Below are 24,574 nucleotides of genomic sequence, written 5' to 3' on the forward strand. Positions count from 1 at the left end.
ACAGAAAAGGAAGAAAAATATACTGAAAAGCAAAATCTGTGATCATTCATCAAGAATCCAAAGTAAAACATGAGAATGGAGAGGAAATGAAAGACTAAAAATAAAAAAATGTCTAGAATGGTAAATGGCATAATAACAGGGTTTTTTAAGTAGCGTGGATTTTTTACAGATTCCTTCATAAAATGTTGTGATTTTGAATCTCAAAAAATTTAGATTTCTATTGTAATAACTACGTGAAATAATTCTATAAAAGTGAGTGAATCATAAGCATATGATAAGAAGTAAATTTCAAAACCGGTTAGGATTTATAGCATACGTTACAAAAGAGCTCAACACCCTTTTGAAAGCCAGATTTCCCAAGGAACTTTTTATGCTGGGTGATGTGATCTTTTGGTTCTGTATGCATATGTATATGCATAGCACTTGAAAATCAGAGACTCATCTCTTCGGAGGGTTGGACCAAACAATCAAAATTCAGTATCAAGATACATTGCACATCGCTTGAATTTATTTTGTTTTCCTACTGCAATTAATATGCTTTTATAGAAGATAATAGAGCCAGAAATCAGCATTTTTCATGCTAATTTAAAATTGAGTAGAGAAAAGGGGAAAGCAGTCAATTAGGGCATTGAAGAATTGTTCACAAAAGGAGCATGTGAAGGGGACATCGTGGAGTTTTTGAACACAGACTTTGAAAACGTGTAGTTAAACTCTGAGCATGGCTATAACTCTAGTAACTGAGATCTAGTCATTAGAAGCTCTATATTAAAATGTAATTTCACTGGCAATCCTGAGCCCTCACCAAAGAAGCGGAACTACTTCTTCAGCTCTTTCCTCTCATTGTATGTGATAAAGTTACTCAAGCAGCAAGGAAGGACTTGGATTGGAACTTGTAGTTAGAAGATGTTACTTAGAATGGACAATGTTGTAATTAAAAGTATTTTTTATTCTGTCATATTGTTAATTTGTTCATTCCCCATGGGTTGCAGTGAGTTCTAGGCATGCTTACTTTAGAGGCTAGAATGGAAAAATTTATTCCTCTGCATTAGCTTCTATACTGAGAACGGCATGTTCTGTTTGGAGAGTTCACTGCGGGAGTGAAAGGAATCAGAAAAAGACACAAACTATACAAAAAAGTTATAAAATCTCTGAGCTTAGATTGCACATTCACTGCGTGTAGGACATTTCTAATACACTATTGAATTAAGTTCAGATAAATACTGGAGAATTTTTTTTTCCCCGTCTTTTTAGTATTTCTTTGATTAGTGATTATTTTAGGGGCATTTTTGCCAATGCCTCAATGGATCTTTTCAGATACCTGAGGATGTGTTGAGTGACTGTAAACCTATGCTTCGAGAACTATATCAAACCTTAGATTTCTTCTTAAGAATCACCCTCTGTGCTCTTATGACTGAGGTTATCTTCAAAATTAAATGTAATAGAAGTCCACTTCCTTTTCCATTTATTTCAATGTATAAACATTTGAAATGCTTGATTTCTGTTGTTTGGATACAAGTCTACTTAATTGTGACATTTTGGGGGGAAAAAATCATTAGAGTTTGCTCTTTCATGTGGAATTTGGTGTTAAGCATACATTTAAGTGGAAGTCCAGGAACCACAAATATATTTAATAAACTTGTTACTTTTGGAGTACTGTAAGAAAGTTCAATTAATGTTAATGAAAATAGGCTTCTAATAACTTTTTTACATTTCTAGTCACTGGAAAATTGTAAGAAAATTCCACTGCATTTCAAATTCCAAAAGAAAGCAGTAATTCTGTATAAGGAGTCAGATTCACTGAGTCTTAATTCTTCAAATTCTTGTTCTTAGTTCCACTTACTACTCGATGACCAGTTTTATTTGTGTGATAAATCAGATGTGATAATTTTGCTCTTTCAGCAGATTCCTGCCTATATTCCATTTGTAATAATAATTAAGGCTAAGAGCAAAGGAATTTTGTAATTTTCCCTTATTTAAAATGCTTACAGTTCTGGGAAAGTCAATGCGAAGATGGAAAACCAACCTGACTGAGAGGATTCCTCACCCCCTCCTCTATCTTTTTATCTTATTCTGATACCCTGACAAGACTTGGGGATAGAACTTCTATCATAAGCCTCGAATATTCCTTGTTTCTTTTCTTCCTTTGACAAAAATACAAGGTTTGACTTTGTGTTCTGTTTGTTCTCAGTGTGTACGTCCTGGCTCACTTATCCTTCTGTTCACAGATACAAGAAGTCAGAACTTGTTCTGCTCTTCTTCCTCCAGAGTGTGTCATTAAATTAAGCCACTTAGAATGGTTAAAATGGTAATGGACTTCCTTCCAACACCAAATTGCTCTCAATCTTTTCCTTATCTGTCTACTAACCCTTCTAGCCAAGCAGGGCTGTGGACTGTGTGCCTTTTGAGGGCTAACTTCAGTGAGTGGTGAAATACACCCTCTCCAAGTGTCTTAAGTAGAGCACTTGAAAACAGAAGTCAAAGGATCTTGAGGCAGTGATGGAAGATCATGACTTTCCTTTTTCATCAGCAAAATTAGATTATAAGTGTAAGGCTGGTTTCTGATTCACCTTGTTCAGCCACTTCAGTTTCCTTAAACTGAATGGATTGTCATTGAAATTTATTGGTAGGTATAGCTGTATATTGATGACTGTGAAAGGTGTTGGTTCAAGACAACAGAAAATCTAATTCTTAATACTTTCTTTTTGTTGAGCCGTCTCTCCACTTTAAGGGCATATTACTGGTTCATCGTAAGTAGTAAGTGTTCCAGATTATGTCTACAGGGTTCATGTTTACCAGTCCATGTACCTTAAGGGTACCTGCAGATGCAGTGTAGTGATCTCATGAGAGTGCTACACTGAAAAAATAAAATAAAATCCCACCCTGTACTTCCAAAATGAAAATGGAAAGAATTTCTTCTGGAAAGTGGCAGCTGCGTTCTGACATTCATGTAATGGGAGCAACTGAAAGCTTTATGGTGTGTAACTGTGACACTGCATTCCAACATAAGCTACTCCCTGCCCTTCTTCCAACCAATAAACTATTCTTCCTCTCTTTTCACTCTCTCCCCTCCTAATCTTCTGTTTATATGCTTTAATCATAATAGCAACAAATCCATCCCTGCTGGTATTACCACACCGTTGCAAATTTTGGCCATCTCCTTTGGCACTTCCCTTGTAGATGGAATGATACTGCCCACTTCGATGGGGCTTAATTCTCTGTGTAAAATACTGCTCTGTCAATGAATATTTTCTCTATTAAACTACTTTCAGTCCAACAATAAGATACAGATTTTTGGGAGAACAGTTTTCTCATTATTACCTTAACCCATAAAAAGACTTTTTCTTTTCGTGTTTTTTCAAATATTTTGGGCAAGGTTTCAGTTACCCAAATATTTGTAGTACAGAATAATTTGCATTTCATCCCTGTGAGACTTGTAAATGTAATAACAGCCTGTGTGTTTTAATATTTTTTATATTTTTAATAATTTGCAAATAGTTCTGTATGTAGAGCTGACCTGTTGAGAAATAGTTTGCAGTGTCTGTAGAGAACACTTTTGAGTTCTAGTCTTTTGTGTGTTTAGCAGAATTCTGGGCTTTGTCTGGAAAAATTGTTAAGAGTACTTCTTGCTGGAAAATATCTCAAGTAATGTGAAACAACAGATAATTTTTTCCTGTGCCATGACCCACTTGTAAGGTGAGGTATGGATGGTCCCTGTCCTGTTACTGTTAAAAAGGTTTCAGCCTTGCAAGTCAGGTATGGAAGATACTGACAACCTTCTGAAAGGTGTGATTGAAAGTGTATTGATTTCAAAGGGAATTGTCAAAGGTCTCAATTTATTTCTCAATCCATGAGGTTATTCTGTCACTACCATGATAATTTTACGGCAGTCATGGTCTTCATGTCTCCAAGAATAGATAAGAGAATCTTTGTCTCTAGAGCTGGGAATGTTGTGTCTTTGGTGAGATCCACATTGAGTGTAGACTGTCATATTTAATAACTGAAAACTAAATCCTTTAATCAGAATTTATTCACGGGGCAGAATTAAGGCCCATTACGTTGATGGAAATTTTGCCCGTCATTTCAACAGGAGCAAGACCACACCCAGCCATACAGTAGGTGGAATCACAGAGGACCAGAAGCATCCAGTAGGATATTGGACATACTGCAGTCTCGTCAGGGCTCTTCCCTTTTTAGTTACTTGGCTTGTGACCACTGTTGGCAAAAGTGATTTCTTACTCTTAGCAGATGAAGTTAGATACTACCAAGATTTCCATGCCTCTCACTTTCTTGCTACTGAAAGATGTATCCTGAGTTATTTTCATCACATTTTAGTTCTTCTGTAATTAAACTCTGCAGAGCAAGTTTTACTATACTCCTAATAATATTATGTAGAGTTAATGCTGCAGAAGCCTGATTGTGATTCACATTTTAAAAGGCCTCTTCATACAGCTGGTCCAAAGCGTTTGGATGCGGGATTCTAACATATAAGGCTCAGAATCAAATTTATGCTAAGTCAGTGGAAAGTGGCCTTAAAGTAGACATAAATGTAATCACACCTCACCTTGGTGCAAATGACACTCAGGCCTACATACCTAAGGATGTAATCATTGTACCCAGCACTGTATTCATTGTCACACTGAAGACTACAGTTTGAAATACAAATACATTTTTTTAAAAAATGCTGGTCCTTGAATTTTGTTTCCATCCAAGTGGAACTGCCAGAAAGCACTGGAGGCTTGGGGCATTAAAGATGTACTTCAAATAAAATTGGATAATGTATGTTAAATAAAGAAGGTGCCAGGACATGGAAAAACTGTGTGATCGCTGTAGAGCATTTTAAACAGATGAGACTGTTGCCTGCTATTCATGTCATCAGGTAGAAGCTGAAAGAAAATAGTGAAAAAACAAACCCAAGTTTTCATTCATTTGAAAAATATGGTTTATATATATTTGAACACAGTGGGTCAAATTTCGATGTTGAAGGAGATGCAATTTATATGATAATATTGGATATATTGAATGTAGGAAACTAAATTAGTATGAGTAATAGATGGGCAGACTGGGAGAAAGTGTAATTTTTAAAATGGTGTGGAACCAGCTGCATTAACTTTTATTTTCAAGGCATCCTAATAATTGCTTTTTCTGCTAAATTCTTCTTTTCTTTTTATCACATAGAGTAGAAGCAAAGCTGTGCTACATACACAGCTGAGTTAAGGAAACTCTTTGCTACTGAAATATTGGTCATAGTTCTGTTGGTTTACACAAGGGCGTCCTGACATTTTTTGTCAGCTGGGAGGTTGAGTTTTTCTGTTTTCCTGTCATTGAATAGCATCAGCTAGAAGTTAACATCTACTTAGATCTTAAAATATTCCTGGTTGTTTTTTTTCCAGTATAGACTGTAGAAGTACGGCACAGGTTAGCTGCCTATGAGGAGCTTCAGTATGTCATTAGTAAGGAATAGCATGGCTATTTGTAGCTAGTGCATGTACTGCAGCTAAAAGAATGCCTTTGACTAACTTGTCCCAGAACCAGTGATGTACCTCAGACAAAGAATATACCAGAGGCAGAGTGTGAAAGCAGGACATGCTTCTTAAGATTTTTTTTCATAATGCGTCTCTGATTAAAGCATGAAAATTAATGAAAAGATGTGGCATTGTCATTGAGCCAGTAGAGTGGGGAAAGATAAAAATGCAATTTGTTGTGATGCATTGTATTACGTTTGACTCCTTCAAAATGCAGGTGCAGGAAGACCCGTGGTTGGGAAATCATGAACCAGCATACACAAAAAGGAAGTTTCCCCTTAAATTTCATTAACACTTGCTTGGCTCACATATATTTATGTACCATTTACATAAGTGACTTTGTCTAATATCACTGAGGATGGCATTGTCCATACAACTGTTTAATCTTCCCTTTAAAAAAGGAATATCTTAGGATGACCTTATATTTTGCAACAGTTAATGCCACAGTAGAATACTGTTAAGTTGTGAAGATTATGCACAACTTCATCTGATGAATATCAGTGTGTCCTGTATCTTTCATTGCCCTGTATCCTGAAGGAAATCAATGTTGTTGAAATATTTGGAAACAATGCATTTCTGAGGTTTTCAGGAAGACTTGTACATACGTTGTTTCTGAGAGAAATCTTCTGTGGAATGTATAAGGAAGTATATGTGTATGCATACTGTTTCCTGAAGTACTAATATAGCTGATAGTTTATGTGTATGTCCAAATAGAAATAGCTAAAAACATTGGATATGTGGTTGTTTGATTTTGTTACCCTGAATCCAGTCTGTTGTAGCCTCCAAAATTCTCTCTTCTGTAATTCAAAATGATAGAGACATATGTAAGTTGACCAGCTTCCTTAAGGTCAGTAATAGTCATGAAGTTTTGTAGACGTGAGAAGGGGTCTGCGTGGGTTCTCCCTGCAGTCACAGAGAAATGAGTGGTCTCTCTCTCACACACTTTCATAATTCTCATTTTGCCTGTTTTGTTCAAATCCAGAATAGGAATTGAATTGAGTATCCCAATCAATTGAATTGTGCTATAAGTAATTTGAATTATAAAAACATGAAGCTAAGTATGAAAAAAGAATACATCAGATGCCAAGAGGCAGAGACATCCCTGACATCAGACAAAGATAAACAGAAACCAGCACTAGAACAGGCAGCATCTTGTCACACAGCCAACCTGAGCTTAGGGTGCGATGCAACACAATATTAAAGCAATAGTGTTTTGTTAAAAGTATGAATCTCTAGTTACTTTGCAGATCTGTAGAGGAGGCATTGATCAGAGCTTGGCTACCACTTCTTCCATGCCTCAGCTCTTGCTGACTGTGTTCTAGTTTGATCTTTGAGTGACAATCTGGCCAAGGAATGAGAGTGAGAAGACACCCATGTCAGCAGAGCACTTTAAAGAGGCAGCCTTGTCTATTCGACACATGTTGTAAGAATTAAAAGTCTGGGTGTGCAGGAGGGGGACTTGAAAATGTTATATTCATATTTTTGTACTTACTATTTCTTACACATCTCATGAGTCATATTTGTAGATAATGTTTAAGAAAAGTCTTTCTTAAGAGCCTCCATCAGTACTTTTGTGAAGCTGAATGACACATGGAGAGAACTCACACACATTTTAGTTCAGCATAATATGATTTATAGGACAGAAAATTCTAAGCACTATCATACAAGGTAATTTCTAGCCAGCTGTGTTGAAGAAAGATGAGTTCAGACTGTAGAGGGAAAGCCTAGGAAGATAATTTATCTTGGCTCATTTAACCTCATCAAACAGAGAATGTGTATTATGAGTGTCTTCTATAAGCATTACAAAGAGTAAATACAGAGAAAAACTAGAACTGTTATGCAGTTACCTATTAGGTTATATTCTAATGCAATACTTATGTAGGATCATATGGATATAAATACATTCCAAAATTTAAAAAAACAGTTTCTGGACAAAAAAATATTAAATCTGAAGTAATCATCCAAATAAGTAATAGCAAGAAGACTATATTGTTTTTAGTGAATGTGAATAGTTAATGGAGGGGACTGTAAAAAATAGAAGAGAGTATGTTTGTTACCATTGCTGTAGTTTTTGCACCATGTTTAATTATGTAAGCTCATATATTTCAGTTATATATTGTAAATGTCATTCATATATATGTATATGTATGTATGCATTCTAATTACTAGTATGAAGCCTGTCTTACATTTCAGTACCTGAACTCCTGTTTATGGACTTTCCCATGTGCAGAATGCAGTACTTCCAAGAAATACTTTTTGCCCTTACTGGAGGTATAGCTTCTGATGCCTCAGTTTCCTTCCTTGGAAGCAGTGAAGATTGACCACAGATAGACAGTATATAGTGTTCTGCATAACATTGAAAACTTGCAGATGGCAGCTGGTGTATCTTGTTCATCAAAAATTTCAGATCACAAAGCAGTCCTCCATTGGCACTGATCTCTGTGTTTCATTTTGGTAGCATTTTCTGTTGGCTAAAAAAAACACCTTTCCTGGGATTTGTAAAAAAATTTAATAAGTTCCATATCAGAAAAGGGGGCCCATGCCAGTGGTAGTGCTGTGAGTCTGCCATCTTCTCATCCTGTGCTGGATCATTGGGTTTAGAGGTTTAGATCTTTTTACAAAGCATTATGAAATATGTCATTGGGTGCTGGAGGATTTCTTACGGCCTGATGGGAAGAAAATGCAGAATGCACCGGGTTTATGATCAGTCTTGTGGTAGAGTGTTAAAAGTTTATGTTATTAACGTAATTCTTTGAATTAGAGAGAAATATATTTTCTGTAGTGTTCTCAACTTCATGTTTCATTCTAACTTTTTGGAGGAGGGGTAAAAACTTTGCAAATAACATTTGATTGGTTTTCTCCTGAAAGGGTATGTTTCTTTTCTAGGCATAACCACTCTGCAAAGGTTCTGCTAGCTTGATGTATAACTGAAACATGCTGTAATTTTTTATTTTTTTTTAATCGAGTAACCACTTAGACAAAAGGAGGGGTCGAAAGAAAACAAAAATCCCCACGTTTTAAGTCAGTGCATTTACTTTTGATTCTTCCTGAATTATTAGTTCAGCATATATAATATGGTGTAGTTCCAGGACAGTGTGGCTGCATGAGAGGAATGAGTGTATAATTAACATTGTCGGGCTTTATGTTAATATTTTTATAGCTTCCTGACACAATATTCTGGTTTTGGAAATTGAGGGTGGCTGTCACATCTGTGTAAGGTGGCATTACTCTCTGTTGCACTGTTCCTGTTGGTAACAGTTCTACAGTTGGAATCTGATAGCTTGGTGCAGCATAAAAGTTGATGTCAATAGAGACTTCTGATACCTCCTTTAACATTTGAATTTTTTCATTTCTTTCTGTTGCATCTACTTAAGTCACTTGTCCCACCCAAAATATTATTTTGCATCCTTTGCATTTATAACCCTTAAAAATGTGTGGAGTTATGGTTCGCTGCCCATTGCCTTTTTGCTCCCATTTGCCAAGCTGTTAGTATTATTTTATATATATTTATATAAAATTTCCATCAGAAACATTATTATCCAGGCCCTTAATTAATTTTTTGCTGTATTTGTGGCTGGCTTGTTTATTTGTCCATAAAAAGCATGCTAAGTCTTCTCTGTGGGACTTAATTTTTATAAAGCACTTTGAAATGTTCAGTGATGAGATTCTTTATTAACTGTGTTTGAGATGCTTGTTCTGTTGCCTATCTAATATGCCCAAACATTCATTTAGGGTAACAGGATATCTATAAGGTAGAAGGGAAGAAAGTGCACACAGTACGCTCTTACCTCAAACCAGGAGTGAAATAATTTTTTGTCACTTGTGTTCATTCTTTAGTTCTTTTGCTGTGATGAAATCATGCAGGTTTGTTGATACTGAGCTGTAACAGGCAGCTTGCTGATAAACCAATCAAATGGCAGCTTGAACAGCTGAAGAAGAAACCATTCAAGATTTTAAAATACAACTCTATTATATATTATATTGTATTATACTATAATACACTACACTAATCTATATTTTATATAATTTATGACTGAGCAAAGTGAATGGGCAAGTCCAGAACGTCTCGCTCCAATGAAAGGAAAGCCCACGCCCCAAGCCAACGCTGTCTGGTTTGCCCTATGCATTTTCTTGGAAATCTGCTCGACACAGCTGTGATAAAATAAAGCAAGGACTACTTCCCTGACCCTTGTTGTTTTGCCTGTAGGTTTCTGCATACTGAGTAGAAGAAATTGTGATTAATGTGGCATTCCATGTCAAGCATAGACTGTAGATTACCATTAAGTGCATCGTTATGTTATCTTCGAAAAATTTACTAGCTTTCACTTGATAGATAATAGCTATTCCTCTGCCAACACAACAGAGGAATAACAAAGTAATATGTGGGGTGAACTAATATATATCAAAAGAAGTGTTACTTCTGACAGAGAAACGGCTTTTGCTTTTCGTTGGATTTTGAAGGAATTTTAAATAAAACTTCCTTGCTTTTCTTTCTATCCCTGTGATTTGAAGTCATGCACGTAGTGATGCTGTTGCTACGGAGCAGGGGTGTGTGGCTGCAGGGTCTGTGGGCGAGCTGCAGAACTGTGCTTGGATGCTTTACTGAGTATCAGTCAGTGTGATGGGTCAGTTATAAAACATAATAGATTGCTTCCTTGCTTCTGCCCGCTGGTTTGATCTCTGGAGTTCCTCGTGGGCTCTGAGTTGCATAACTGGCGTGTGAGCTGAGCCTTCTGGTTTTTGTGTTGGTGGTTATTATGTTAACCATTTCTGCACACCTGGTGATTAAGAACAGATTATGCAGCAGAAGCAAATACTCTCCAAAACCTTCCCCACTCAAAAGTCAGTGTGAGCCTCTAATGACTGCTGCTTCTGCCACTAAAGCAGGGTGTACCAGCTGTTTATTTCTGAGGAAGTTTCATTTTCTGATATTTTCTTCAGCGGATCAGAGTCATGTGTTACGAATTTCTTAAAGATCTGAATATGCTTGCAAGGTGTCATGGGCAGGGGTGGTCTGTCCATTGGGAGCCAAGGTATGGGACTGAGAAAGCAAATTCACTGACTTGGAGTCTCTTCTAAAGCAAATCTTTAAAATGGCTCCTGCTCCTTTCTGTCAGTTAGCGTCTGCCTTTTCACATCCTGCCTGCTTTTCTCTCCCATTTTGTCACTCTGTATTACGAGCAAGCGGCATGGTGTAACAGCTGTCTCTGGGCCCTCAGCTGTGTGATCTCAGGAAGGTACACATCTGAGGTGCCTGAATCTGTAACCAGCATTTCATACACATACTCAGGACTACCTGATTTCAAATGTATTAAGCTCCTCCTGGCATTTGAGGAGTTAATAGCTCTGAAAATGGAATAATTTTTTTTAATATGCTTGTAAGTGTAAGTTGTATGGTTTTTAAGCATGGTTTTACATCCTCAGCACTGTAGTTTACCAGTCCCTGTAACAAATAGTATTACCACTGAAACTTCAAATCATAGCTGATGAACATATTTCAACTCTTTCAGTAGAAGACAATAATGAAAAATATTACTGTGGGGTTTTTTTAGCTTTATCTGATCCGCATATTTTTAGTCTTTTTATAAGGAAACAAACATTTCACAAAAATCCTTTGCCTGGTATGGTTGAGACTATTATATTGTACAGTGTTAAACAACAATTCACTGTAAATTTAATTCTTTGGCTTTTTATACTCTGTTCTCATTTTAATCAAAACAAAAAAAAATCCAAATGTTTCTGCAAATCCAAAAACATGCTGAGATAGCCATTAGCTAGCGAAGACTTGAAGGTACTCAGTTGTCACCTTGTCATCTTCTTTTAGATAGGTTAATAGCTGAATACAAACCCCAGATGTACAGAAATATATGTGTTCTTTATTTAAGTAGTTTGGAGGAAGTCTTTGTTTTATTCTTTAGTATTTATATGAAGCAATCATCACATGAAATGAATCATACTCATTTAGGGATCCTGCCTAAACAAAGCTTCTTGGTCAATGCCGTACTTTTGGGGAACAGACATGTAATATTCTTTGCTCTGAGGGCTCACTTTTCCTGTGAAATAAAGTTTCTTCTATGTTGCAAAATTTTACCATGCAGGTCATACATACCTGAAGTTGATGGACTAGATGCTCTAGATACCAAGGTGTATAAACAGTGACAAAAGTGAAACTTTGAAATTCCCCACGTCTTCCTACTGTGGTGTGTGAAGGAATAACAGGCACAGTATATTGGGCTTTGAGGGTGGTTTGTTCTCTGGACGCATGCTCGGGCCATGCCCCATTCATTTTTTCAGTGATACATATTCTGCTTGACTAGGGACTAGGAGCTGCCTTGGCACCACATTGAATTATGTGAAGGGCTTTCAGATAATGTTAGCTTTTTGTTACTTACGTAATATATGTACTTATGTTTACTTGTTGTTAACAAGTTCTAAAACTTCTGAGACACTGCGTCATATTATAGTTCCTTGAACCATTCAGATCTTGAGCCCTGTGTGATTTATAGAGTTAAAAATTAATGATGAAAATAGAAGCAGCTGCCTGGTGACTAACCCAAAGAGCATCTTTGTCTTGCATATTGAACTTTAATGCATGTGTCATCCTGAGTGTTGAAGTCTTGCAGTTTAATAGTATGTTAAATAAGTTGAATGACAGTTTTACAAATACTGTTTATTGTCACAAAAATCAACAGTGACAATTCCAGTATAATGTAAGGATACATGTACTATTTTTAGCGAGTTGACCAAAGCACACCAAGACTAGGTGATATGACCCACAGCTCTCAGTGACTCCTGGGCACAGGGTGTGTTTGCTTTCAGTAGAGTCACTGGCCAACTTTCAGTAGTCCCTTGATCCGCTCAAGTCTCTGTGACTAGTGGCTCTACTTGCCTGACTCTCTGCCTTCGCATGTGTTTAACTGATAAAAACACTGGACTTTGAATTTGGGGTAATTTGGTTAATCTGGATTTCTCTCTCTAGCTGTATGCAATATTGTTTGTATTTTGCCTGATTGGTATCACAAGGAACATCTATCATTAAGTATGAGAATGGTTTCCATAAATAAAGGGGTCATTAACCTTCACACATTACTTAATGGTACGTACTGTGACATTCATAGCTGTGATAATACCTGGTGCTTATGATAGGCAGTGTCCTCCATCTTCAGAAAGACTAGTTTTATAATAATTCTGAAAGTTGTAACTTGAATATAATTCTGTGCCATCTACTTTATTTCAGCTAGTGTAAGTTGGATATAGGTAAGATTCTGGCATTTGAAAGCTAAAAAAATAATTAACTGATATTGACCCTTTGAATCTCATTAATGTCCTTCATTTTACCTGTATATTTCTACTTCACTTACTGCAAGACACAAATATGACATACTTTTTAATGAACATATGTGTCATTATATTAAAATATGTTAAATCTGTTGTATCTGCAGTTGAAGCAAGCCTGCAGTCAAAATCCTGGCTCAGGAAGCTAGCAGTAAGCTAAGAAATAGCTGATAAGTATCTGACAAATACAGATGTTACATTTCTCTATTACTGTCTGCACAAGATTAAAAAAAGGAAGACATTAAATAAAATTGTCTTCCATCTTACCACCATTTCATAAATTTGTGTGCCATTAAAAAATACAGGAATGCACGGGACACTCTAACAGCATTCTTGGTTTGTCCTTTTTCCTCCAGGGTTTACCAACTTCCCCCAGTGGTTAGTACAGCACTCCAAGCAACTAATCCTGTATCTATAAACTGTAATGTCAAAGGATTAATGTGTGCCAGGGAACGCAGGTCAAATCTGCTTTAGATCACAACAGTTTGAGTTCAGCTCCTAGCTGAAGTATCACAAAACTACTATATAATTTAGTACAAGTCTTGCATTCGTATACTTCAGCTGCTGGTTGCCTTTAATAAAAAGAGGCCCAGGACTGGTTTCCCTGAGAATGTATTTTTCTTTGTCTAAAACCAAGGCAGTATCAGCTGGAAAGTTGAAGGATTTCTTAAAATAGTTCTGTATTTGATATAAATAGCACTTTCAAAGTCTGCTTTTAAGACACTGTGGAAAGTACAGCGTGGCAAGTTACTGATGATGGATGCATGATATGGAGGATTCCCTGTCTGCTCTCTGCCTGGATGAACATGGTGACTGGAGGGATGGGGGGGAATGGTGACAAGTTCCTGCCTGCTACAGCAGGTGCATCTCCTCTGTGCCTGCCCCACCAACCCAGGTGCCCGTGCATGGCAGAGATGAGGCTCGGCAAGTGGAACTGGATGAGGATGGTGGTTGTTCTAGCACAGAGGTGCTGCCAAGTTTAAACAGGCCTACACCCTGCGTCAAAACTGCTGACAGGTCATTGTCATAGGAGACTCCCTTCTGAAGAGAACAGAAAACCCGATGTGCAGACCAGACCCACTTCTGAGGGAAGTCCGCTGCCTCCCTGGGGCAGCCCGGGTTGAAGATGTGAAGAGAAAGCTGCCCACCCTGGAACAGCCCTCAGGTTACTGTCTGCTGTTGATTATTCAGGTAGGCAGCAATGAAGTTGCAACAAGAAGTCCAAGGGCAATCAAGAGAGACTTCAGGGCCTTGGGACAACTGGTTAAAGGATCAGGAGCACAAGTAGTGTTCTCCTCTGTCCTTCCAGTTGCAGGGAATGATGAGGGAAGAAACAAGGAGAGCCAGGAGATCAAGGGGGTCGAGTGCCCCCTCAGTGAGTCCCCTCAGTGAGTTTGCAGATGACACCAAGTTGTGGGGGAGTGTTGATCTGCTGGAGGGCAGGAGACTCTGCAGAGGGATCTGGGCAGGCTGGATCCATGGGCTGAGGCCAGCGGTATGAAGTTCAACAGGGCTCAGTGCTGGGTCCTGCCCCTGGGTCACACCAGCCTCACGCAGCACTACAGGCTGGGGCAAAGCGGCTGGAAACTGGCTGGGGGGAAAGGGCCTGGGGGTGCTGGTCACAAATACTTTTTACAAAATAGTCTAATGTGTGCAATGTGTAGAGTGATATGTGCAATAAGCAGACATATATAAATACATCTATTTTATTTATGCTGTCACCAACAAAGCACAGTGGTTTATACCTAATTATCTGCAAATGCAATATCTAGAACCTCTTTTACTTTACTTTCTTGATACTTCTGTTACATTCTGTAGTCTTCTGTCTGTGAGGCATTTTCCTGTATGAATGCTTACAATATGCTTTTACTTGCAGAAAAAAAGTTGCAGATATCCTTTCAGAATATTTGTTTGATCTTACCATTGGAATATAATTGATAGTAGGTGTATTCATTCATTTTTGGTTAGTGTGGATGGGTTTTTCATTCTATTTTAATGCTACAGTGCATTCTGTTATCGTAACTCGTTTTAAAATACGTGTGTTTCCCTATGACACAGTGATACTGTGCACCGCTGTGCACACCTTAGTGAAGGGGCTGGGTGCTTAGACTCTTTTTCTGACCAAGCTTACCTATGTTGAGCTGCAGACTGAAACCCCCACATGTTGTCAAAACAAAGTTCCCGTTCACAGAGGCTGACATGTTTTTAATTTGTTTGGTTGGTTTACTTAGAGAAAATAGGTTACCAGATGGAATGGGAAGCACTGTACTCCTGCTGACGGGAGAGCCGGGACAGCCCGAGGTGGCATGCTGCCCGATACCCCTGGCGGGTCGCCGTCCCCTGATGCCGTGCTTCCTCCTGCGGGCCACTCTCCTGCTCAGTACTCCCCCTCCTCACCCATAAAACATCAGGAACATGTACTCGTTTGCATCGTCTTTTAAATAATGTAACCTGGGCCAACCACAAAGCCCGACTAAGTGTCTGAGGTGCTGCATGCCTGGAAAGCCAACTGCATTTCAGGCAGAGACTCATTTAAAAACGCAGCCTCCTAGGCTGGGCTGTGGTGCGTAGGCCTTTGCTGACAGATGTTTTCTCCTGGCCTGGCAGGTTCTTCGCTCTGTGCTGCTGTTTCCAACCATAGAGCGTATGGCTCAGTCCCCTCAAGGAAAGCTCATGACCCCTTTGCTGTGCAAACTTCGTTACGTTCTGTACATGCCCGTCTACCTGCTGTCCTTCCTACCAGAGGGAGTCAAAGCCTCCCTGGTGCGGTTTGCTCTGCGAGGAATGAAGACCTGCGATGAATCATCCATAACAACTTCTGTGAATCTCTTCAGTGTGGACTGCATCGGTGAGCACCTCTTATTTTGTTACACCAACTTTTTTATTGCTTTCATTTAGTAAACGTTGATGCAGTTTTGCGGGCAAAAACTTTATACTAAAGCATGAATAAGTTTTGAAGGACAAATCTAATTTTTCTCAAACTAAGAGCATGGGTACAGGAAAATCTCAAATGAGTCAGTTAAAAAAAAAGTCTTAAGGGGAAAATAACAAAATATTTTTCCAAAGAATATATATATTTTTAAGAAAACTGATCTATATTGCTAACAGTATCTCATGATTAAAACAGTTTTGCAGTCAAGTTTATGTTACTTAATGTCTGTTTACGTTTTGCATTTCATTCATACTGGACGGTGAAAAGAAATCAGTCATCTGTTTCACAAAGAGTTCTTTGCATATGTTTTTTTAAAGCTATGATTTAACCAGCTGTATAGATTTTGTCTTCTGAATTGGAATATTGGTAAATTCAGAAAAGGGCCTTCAGCCTACAGGGATACGTTGAAGTTACTTTATGCACAGAAGAATTTCAGCACTTTTTGGGGCATACAGAGAAAGATAGAAGATCAGCGTTCCTCCAGCGCATATTGTACACGTATTTTTCACATTGTAGTGAAAGAAACAGCTTTAACAAAGGGAATAATTTCAGATGAGTTATCTTAAGCTTAGAATGAAAACCAGGATATGTATCATACTATACTCCAGGTATTTTGGTAAGTCAGCAGTTGAAAATAATTTGTAATAGAGTTTGCATGCTAACACAATAATAATAGCGAGATGGAAGTTTTGATTACATTAATAGTAGTAAGAACACATTTCTACATGTCCAGTTATGCTGCAACTGTGATTGCAGCGAGGTCCTATAGCTTTCACGAATATCTGTGGATGTGTTGGTCTGTATTGGAGGCTTGCTGTAGGACTGCACAGAGACTGAAAGACTGAAAACAGGATGGACAGTGAGGGTTCTTACTGCCAAACCTAGACAGCCTTGTTTATGTTGTACAAACCTGGCATAATGACAATCGCTGTGTTGCAGAACCTGGTGCCTGACAGAATCAGGCTCCGGGTTGATAACGTATATTTCTGATAAGGAGTACTGTGGTTTATTGCTTGAGTTCCTATTAATGTATGGCAGTTTTATGATGACCGCGGAGAAAGCAAGCATTCAGTTATATGTACAGTAGCCTTTCAGGCTTCTTCCTTTGATAATTTGGTCTCAGAGAAAGGTATGTGAAGGGCTGTGGGGTCGCATCTCCACAAGCCAGGAATCCTTCTCTGGTCCCCACAGATAAACTTTTACCTCTCAAAACACATTATCCACGTCCAGGGTTGTATTGCGAATGGTCCTTGGCCTGCATTAACCTCAAAAAAAAGCACAGCCAGCCATTGTCTGTGAATGCTGTTTGGCCCAGACCACAGCCATGGCAGGCATAATTTAACAAAACAGATTTTATGTGCTGCTGTCGGAGCCTGACTGTCCAAGCTCTTCAGTCCCCAGGTGAATGAGCCCAGCTGATGTGTGCATGTCAGCCTGTTGTGATTTTCTGTGTGCACCAGTGTCTGATCTGTGTCCAAGCTGTAAGGTAAATTAAGGCAAGAAACCAGGCTGAAGGCTCATAGGATGTGATCTCTGCCTATGTTCATTTGTCAAATATTGACTGAATTTGTTATACCAGAATGAAACCCCCTGTGAGCCAATGTCCTGAAAAACGTGCATAAATAGGCCTTATTGATGCAACTAGTTTCTTTTGACTTGGGATACCATCTCTTTCAAGCAGAATCCCCTTTGATTTCATCTTTGGAAAATTATGATGTTTTACAGCCCAGTGACTCAGGACCACATGTGTGGATTAATGATCTTAGGGCTTTCCAGATATTGCCTGTTAACCTTCTCTTGTATTGTTTGTGGATAATAGAAAATGTTAGCATTTGGCAAAAATTTTCTAAACCTAGCACAACAACCAAGTCTGTCTTATGGACTGCTCACCTGTGAGTTACTGAAGCCTCTGAATTTGTGGTAAATGTTTTTCTGATTGATTCCTTGTCCCTTAATAAGCTGCTAGATATGGTTCAGAAACATTCAGCAAATGAAGTTGTTTCTCCTCTCCAGGAAGGTTGCATGTCAACTCATTAAAAATATACATATTGCCTTTGGCATGTACAGCTGTTGCATTACTGTAATTGTAATAAAAGCTGTGATTAAGGGCAGAAAAGATGGTAAAACTTTCCTTAAAACTAATACGTCCGTTAAAACAAATCAACCTGCCAGGGATTTGTTACCACATCCAAAGCTTAGTCACAACAATGTTTTCTCTCCTCTTGAAAGGAAATGAGATTTGAAAACTTAATTATAGCGGAACTCTAAGACTGAGTGCCACTCCCATTGACATCCAGAGTGAAAAGCTCCATTCAGTGGCAGCAGAGTCAGACCCTTGGTTGAAAGAGTCAGTGAAAGAAGAATTACATTACCTCTCTGTCCCACTGTTTCAAATTGTGTTTGTTCCTGCTTCTTATTCAAACTCATCTTTCCATTGTCCTAACTTTACGGTTGATGATACATAGAAGCCCCAGTCACAGAGCAGAAAGCATTGCGATGACACTGTGCAGAAAGGTTGCATCATGTAACATCTTGTCCCAAAGGGGAAATAGTACAGAAAGAGGAGAGACAGCAGGGACTGTAAAGAAAATGGATTGTAAGGAAGGGTGGGAAGACATAGTGCACAAATAATAAAGGACCTATTATAAATAAGCAGAGGGGTCTGAAGGCAGTTTGCCTACCTGGATTAAACTTCTAGGAAAGATATCTTAGGGCAGAAAAAGCATTACAATGAAGAAACTAGCATTTGAGTACTTGCATTTGTGAACCTAGGAGATGAATAGACAGAAAAAGATGTTAGTGACCTTGATTTATCTGAAACATTGTCACTTTGTTTATTCAGGCTAGCAAAACAAGGCTACCTCTATCTAGCACAGTGGTGGTTGTTCTACAAATCATGTACAGCCCTGCAATGCTGGAATACTTTGGCACTCCAGTCCATTGAAACTGGTAAACATTTCTTTGGTGACAGATGCCAGTAGCAGACTTACAGTGACAGTAAACCATTCTATCTACACGGGACAGGATTTATTGTCCAGCCATTTGACTGGCAAACTTCCTCCATTTGTTTCTGTAAAATTTCCACAAAAGTACAGACATTACATAATGGGTAAACACTGCAAGGCTTTTTTGAGAGGCAGGCTCACAGGTCAGAGGTTAACGTCTGGATGACAGTGAAGATACAGATAAGCACAATAGCAAGAAAAAACTCCCATCTGGCCCAAATGAAGTGTGTCCTTTGTGATCTTGAACCTGTGACTTCCCCGGAGGAATCTCCCTGTTTGTTTAACCTGTTTGGGGAGCAGGGGAGCACTGTACTCAGGGGCAGGGGGAGGTCTGCTTTGTGCACTTTGGGCAGGTTGGGAAGGGGGGTACTGAGAAACCTGAAATGAGGGTTTCAGATGGGTTTAGACTGTCACATGAATGAAGGCTGGAGACAGTAAATTTGCAGTTTATTTTCAGCGTCCAAGAGATGTTGTAAGACAAGGAACTAAGATTAAAATTAAGAGTTTGGATTAAAATTTTTTCTTGTTCCAGTTGTGGAGACATTCAGATTTCATGTGAAGTGTTTACGTTTCACACATTTTACAGAGAAAAAGGGCTAAGGCAGTTTGGGACATTCTACTTTTATTCCCACAGGACTGTATATGAAACAAGAGTCCCAACTGCAGTATTGAGCCTTGTCTCCCAGCAGTAGCTAATTCCCTCTGTTGGCTGTACAGGATGACAAAATTACATCCCTGAAGTGCCATAGAGTAAAAAGCTTTCTCATAAGATAAAAATTGCAGAACTGTCAAATAGCACCTGGGAGATAAATTTGTATCAGAAGGCAATGAAACATAGGCTTCCAGTTGCTATGAAAATGGAACATAAGCATTTAAATTGACTACGTTACTTCAAAATTTTACCTCCAGGGAGCCAACTGGAAAACTACATTCTGAGTTTGAATTACCCCAACCATGGGATCTGTCATGTCTTGAGATCTGCTTCTATTCCAGTTCTGTCTTCCTAATCAAAGAGATTTTAAGCGTGACATTATGGGTGGTCTTCACCTGACCAATGTGGACATCATGCTGTCTGAATAGCTGACATGTAAAGCATGACAGGGAATCACACCCTACAAATGACTGTTCCTCTTTATGGACTGCAAAGGGACCCTCTGTCTACTAGATACCTAAAAGTAGAGGAGATAAATCCCACTCCGTATTTACTGGCTGTTCGTTTTGCTGCAGACATCAGGAAACAGCGTAGTCTGAACTGTCTGTGCAGCCTTCACCCTTGCTGCTAGGACAGTAAGATATCCTGTCCTTTGGCTGCATGAGCATTTACAGCTGCTGGTTTCTAGCAAGAGTCCTGTTTCCCACCTTCTTTGAAACTTCACTTTACATCTTCACCTCCGCTTCCCGTAAGATGGCAAATAAGACAAGTAAGACAAGATGGCAGATTTTTGGAGAGCTCTTTTGGGGGACTAAAATGCTGTAGAAATAACTACCCATCTAACTGAAGTACTTGGGTAAGGACAATGCGTGGTTTTATATTCATGGCACTCATTAGTGCCTCCACCTATTCCGCTTATATTTTTGAGAGTTAAAAAACAGTGTTTAAAGTATTAGGTAAGCACTTGATAAATGAATTCACCTGAAATGGTGAAATAAGAGTGCTTTGCCCCATGAAGAGTATTTTTAAAACCTGTATAATCACATAGCTATTTTTTTGTTTGTTTGTTTTTAAATTCAAATGGTGTTCTTTTCTTGCACTGAAATTAAAATTTAACTTGTAAAAATAACAGAAGATATGATGAGCACCTCTAAATTCAGCATGGAAGGCAAAGCTCTTTTGGTTTTGTTTTATGCAGCAAAATTGAAAGAGCTCTGCTTTCTGTGCTGAATGGAACTAAAACTCTCCATTGGGGCATGCAAGGCCAGGGGGGAGTTGCACATTATATTCTCATCTAGGTTTTATTATTTCAAGCACTGTACTAGCACATTTAAAAAAGAACCTGACATTCAAGAGAAGCAATGAGCAATGAGCCCAGCATCACATAGCTGATAAGCAGCAGAACTGTACATAGACCTACGTCCCAGGGCAACAGTTGATCTACTGAACCTGCTTTAACCATTAGTTTAACCTTATAAATATATATACATATGTTAGTCATGAGCAGCTTCCATGAACCACATTGGTTAGACAGGCTGACATGCATGCAGTGCATTTTAAAGTAGAGACACAAACTGGTACTACGAAGGATTTCAGGTAGCACCTTGCGATCTCACACCTACATTTTTTATAGAGGGCGGGAGAATAAAAGTTTTCCCTCCTCCCTCACTGCTGGACAACTGTGCAAAGATGTTTGAATCTAGACCAGTACCTTTCCGAGTTGATTTTCCAGGCTAACTGAAATCTAAGTCCTGTAGTAAAAAGTGATTGTCTTGTTTCTTCTGATGAATGAACATTTTAAACAACTTGTGGCTGTAATGCAGAAATTATTTCAAGGTTATTTTTCTACTTTTACAATTAAATATGTATAGAATTTCAGACATGATGTATATAGCTAGACAGAATTTCATGGAGAACAGAATTTGCTGATGTGGGACATAAATTACATCTACATAAACTAAACACTATTAAATCTCTACAGTGTAGTGTAGTATATCACAGGCAGGCAAAAAGGATGAATCAGCAGGTCTCCTTTCTTCTTCCTACATGCATTCTTTGATACTCAGTGGGGCAGAAAGAGGTCAAAATGATACAGGAGATAATCTCCCTCGCTCTCACTAGCATCTAACATTCAAGAGGAGTCATCTTTCCTGAAATCAGGTAACTCTACAGCTGTCTCTTACAAGGTGTTTTTTGCCTGTATCTGAATTCACTACTGCCAGTTATTGCCGAGGGTCAAAAAGCTGCTTTAGGTGGCCCAGCAGTCTGGCCCGGCATGCTAAATCTTCTGATTCTGCAGAGTTTCTCGGCAGGCTTCTGTATGCTGTCACAGTTGAGTCCTATCCACTTCTGACATTTTAAGTGATGATTGTAATATGTATTTCTGCAAAGTGTTTAAGAGCGTGTTTCCTTACCTGTGGAAACACAGTAATATTTTATCACCTGCTTCGCAGGAGAAGGGGCCAAAGAATAACAGTCTTTAATATTTTCATGTTTCCTCTGCTACTGTTTATTTTCCTGTGTGGTGCCTGACTAAAATGTTTGTTTAATGCAGTTGGACAACTCACCTTACCAAGGCAGCACTTAAGCTGACGGAAAAAACTCACATCTGCTTTATTCTTTCTGTGAGTGAACTAAACTTTTCCTTATTTCATAGTAGGATGCTCATATTAAATTACTGGAGGCAGGCAATGACTTTTATGTATTTATAGTCCTATTTATTTTTTAAAGTCAATCTCCTTCATAATTTACCCTATTTCCAAAAGAAAGAAAGATGTTTAACAAGGACTTTTATTACTTGCAAAAGCTTTTACTTTCCTGTGAAAGCCTTGTGAAAATAATAGTAATAATGTGGAAATTTCTCATTATTTATTTCTGTTAATTATTCCTCTTCTTCTTCTTGGAGGGAAAACCCAACGTAAAAACCTCCCGTCATAAATATTACTCATAAGGCGTGAATGTTTTGATAGTGGAACTGGTGATCATTTCCATGAAATGTGAGGCACAGTTGGGATTTGGTTGGGAAAGGGGAGATTGTTTATTCACCCCTGGTGGGGTTTCGTCCCCAGGGATATGATTTACTCCCACAAATTTGCAGCGAATCTAATGATGTGTTGCAAATGGCATGAAAAAGGAAGGGGTAACATCAACAAATCAGAAAAGATGTTGAAAATAAGTGTGTGCCAGTTAAGTGCTAGCAGCTTTGTGCTAGCCAGTGCCAGGTAGCCATCTGCAAATGGGCACTTTTATTTTCCCTGGGCCAAATACAAAGACCCCTGAATTCAGGGGAAGGATTCCCTTCTGCAGTAGGCTCACACCTTTTGTCTCAGAGGTGTCTGTCTAAACTTCCCCAAGGAATATCTGGAGTAGGGCTTGTAACTCTCTCATAACTTGTGTTTACTTGTTGGGAATTTAGCTTGATTCATCAAACTCTTTCATCATGCAGTCCCAGCAAAGCACTTAAACACAAGCTAAATTCATACACATGGGTAAACTATAGGCATTTGTGTCTTGGAATAAGGTGTGGGTTTCTTGAACGTGACGTTTACAAAGCTACTAATGAATGCGGTACCTGTCATTCCATGTGCCTAAAGGGGACACTGGTCTTGATGTAATTCCTTGTAGTCAGCTAAAACCATATTGCAATCTGCCTTGCTGCTGCTTCTTGTCATGAAAATGTCCACCAGCTTTTACCATCTCCCTTGCCTAATTCTTTTGCGTGACAGTATTGGCAAGAGGATAATGCCTGCAGAGTCTTCTTGGATCTTTGGAGGAAATACTGACTTGTCTTGAGGAAACCCCATGGTGCAGGAGATTGCTTGCTTGTTAGTGCAATGGTCAGGTCTATTTAAAATGAGCTTTAAAAACAGTGGTTTATGTTTAATGAAGGTTGGTGTAGAGTTCACCCGTCAAGCCAATCAAGGCCACTCCACATGAGAGGAAGTTCACCTGGTTCAAAGGATGGGTAGTTCAGTTGCTGAATTTCATCAGGGGTTCCTCAAGAAAGAGTCAGCATCAGGTCCCTATCCAGAAAAGCACTTAAACTGACCTCCATATGCAACTCACATGCATAAACCCTCATCTAGTAGAGCATATTAATCCTAGTAAAGCTCAGACAGGAACCACAGTGTGGAGATGCTAAATCGCTGCAGTGTCCATCCTGGCCGCTCCCTGTGGGACTGAGCACCACCAACACCAGACCTTTCTATGCTCCTTTTGCAGGGTAAGAGAGCAGACACTTTCCAAAACCAAAAATCTGGACTCCAGCAGAAATCCCGTCATTACAGCCATCTGCCAGGGTATGTGAGATCTTAAACTGGAGATTAATTTTTCCAGCTAAGGGATAGTTCTGTCATTTGAAGATGATGGGAGTTGTTCCAAAGTAACTTAGGGCAGGATTTCAGTTTCCATCACACACCCCACTTCACCTGCACATGCTTAATCACACAAAATAAATGTTTTTCACACTTCTCAACAAAGCATCTATTGTTTGTAGAGCACCTGGGTGTAATTGTTGAATAGCTTCTTATTTTTGCCTTCAGTCTCTACTGTGGTTTCTCAAGCACAGCTGCCTGATTTTCTTGTATAGTTTTGATCTTCCTGCAACTATAGTACCAAGCATATTGTAGAAGTCCATCATAACAATTGCAGCTATTTCTGCCTGTTTATGTCGATCATGGTTATTTATTAACTGGTATGTTTTCATTCTAAATTCAAGTGTAAACTTAAGCAGAACCCAAAGTCAATGTTTATATCTTGTAAACCTCTAAACATCAACATTTTATCTAATGTGTGTGTGCATGTGTGGAAGCACATGTTCCTGCATTAGTCATCCTTGATACTAAGCAGTTCCTTCTGTTTGATGTTTTAAACAATAAGTTATACAATATTTCCGAGATTGCTGTTGGCAATAATTACTGGTAGAAAATATGTTTTCCCCATAGGAAATTACACTACTGTTTGGTATTATTAGTTCTTACCACTGTTTTCTGACTGCTTCTGAGAACAGAGATTGCTTCCTCAAGAGCAAAGAATAAACTGGAAAGGAAACTAGTGTTACCCCTGAAGAACCTTACAATTAGATGGGTGAACTTACCAGGAAAAAATGTGACCAGCTAGTAGTACATTC

General features: G+C 38.7%; 1 protein-coding gene across 4 annotated transcripts in view; it reads left to right on the forward strand.

Annotated features, from left to right (window-relative positions):
• The window catches only part of LDAH (lipid droplet associated hydrolase), a 124,513-nt gene that overhangs the window by 68,404 nt on the left and 31,535 nt on the right, over nt 1–24,574 (forward strand). For all 4 annotated transcript variants that reach the window (XM_037391255.1, XM_037391256.1, XM_037391258.1 and 1 more), the window contains one exon: nt 15,465–15,705. In XM_037391255.1, the coding sequence (XP_037247152.1) occupies nt 15,465–15,705 (241 nt within the window). The remainder of the gene's footprint in view (nt 1–15,464; nt 15,706–24,574) is intronic.

This window comes from Falco rusticolus, chromosome 6 (genome assembly GCF_015220075.1).
Source record: "Falco rusticolus isolate bFalRus1 chromosome 6, bFalRus1.pri, whole genome shotgun sequence".
In the NCBI taxonomy this organism is placed as follows: Eukaryota; Metazoa; Chordata; class Aves; order Falconiformes; family Falconidae; genus Falco; species Falco rusticolus.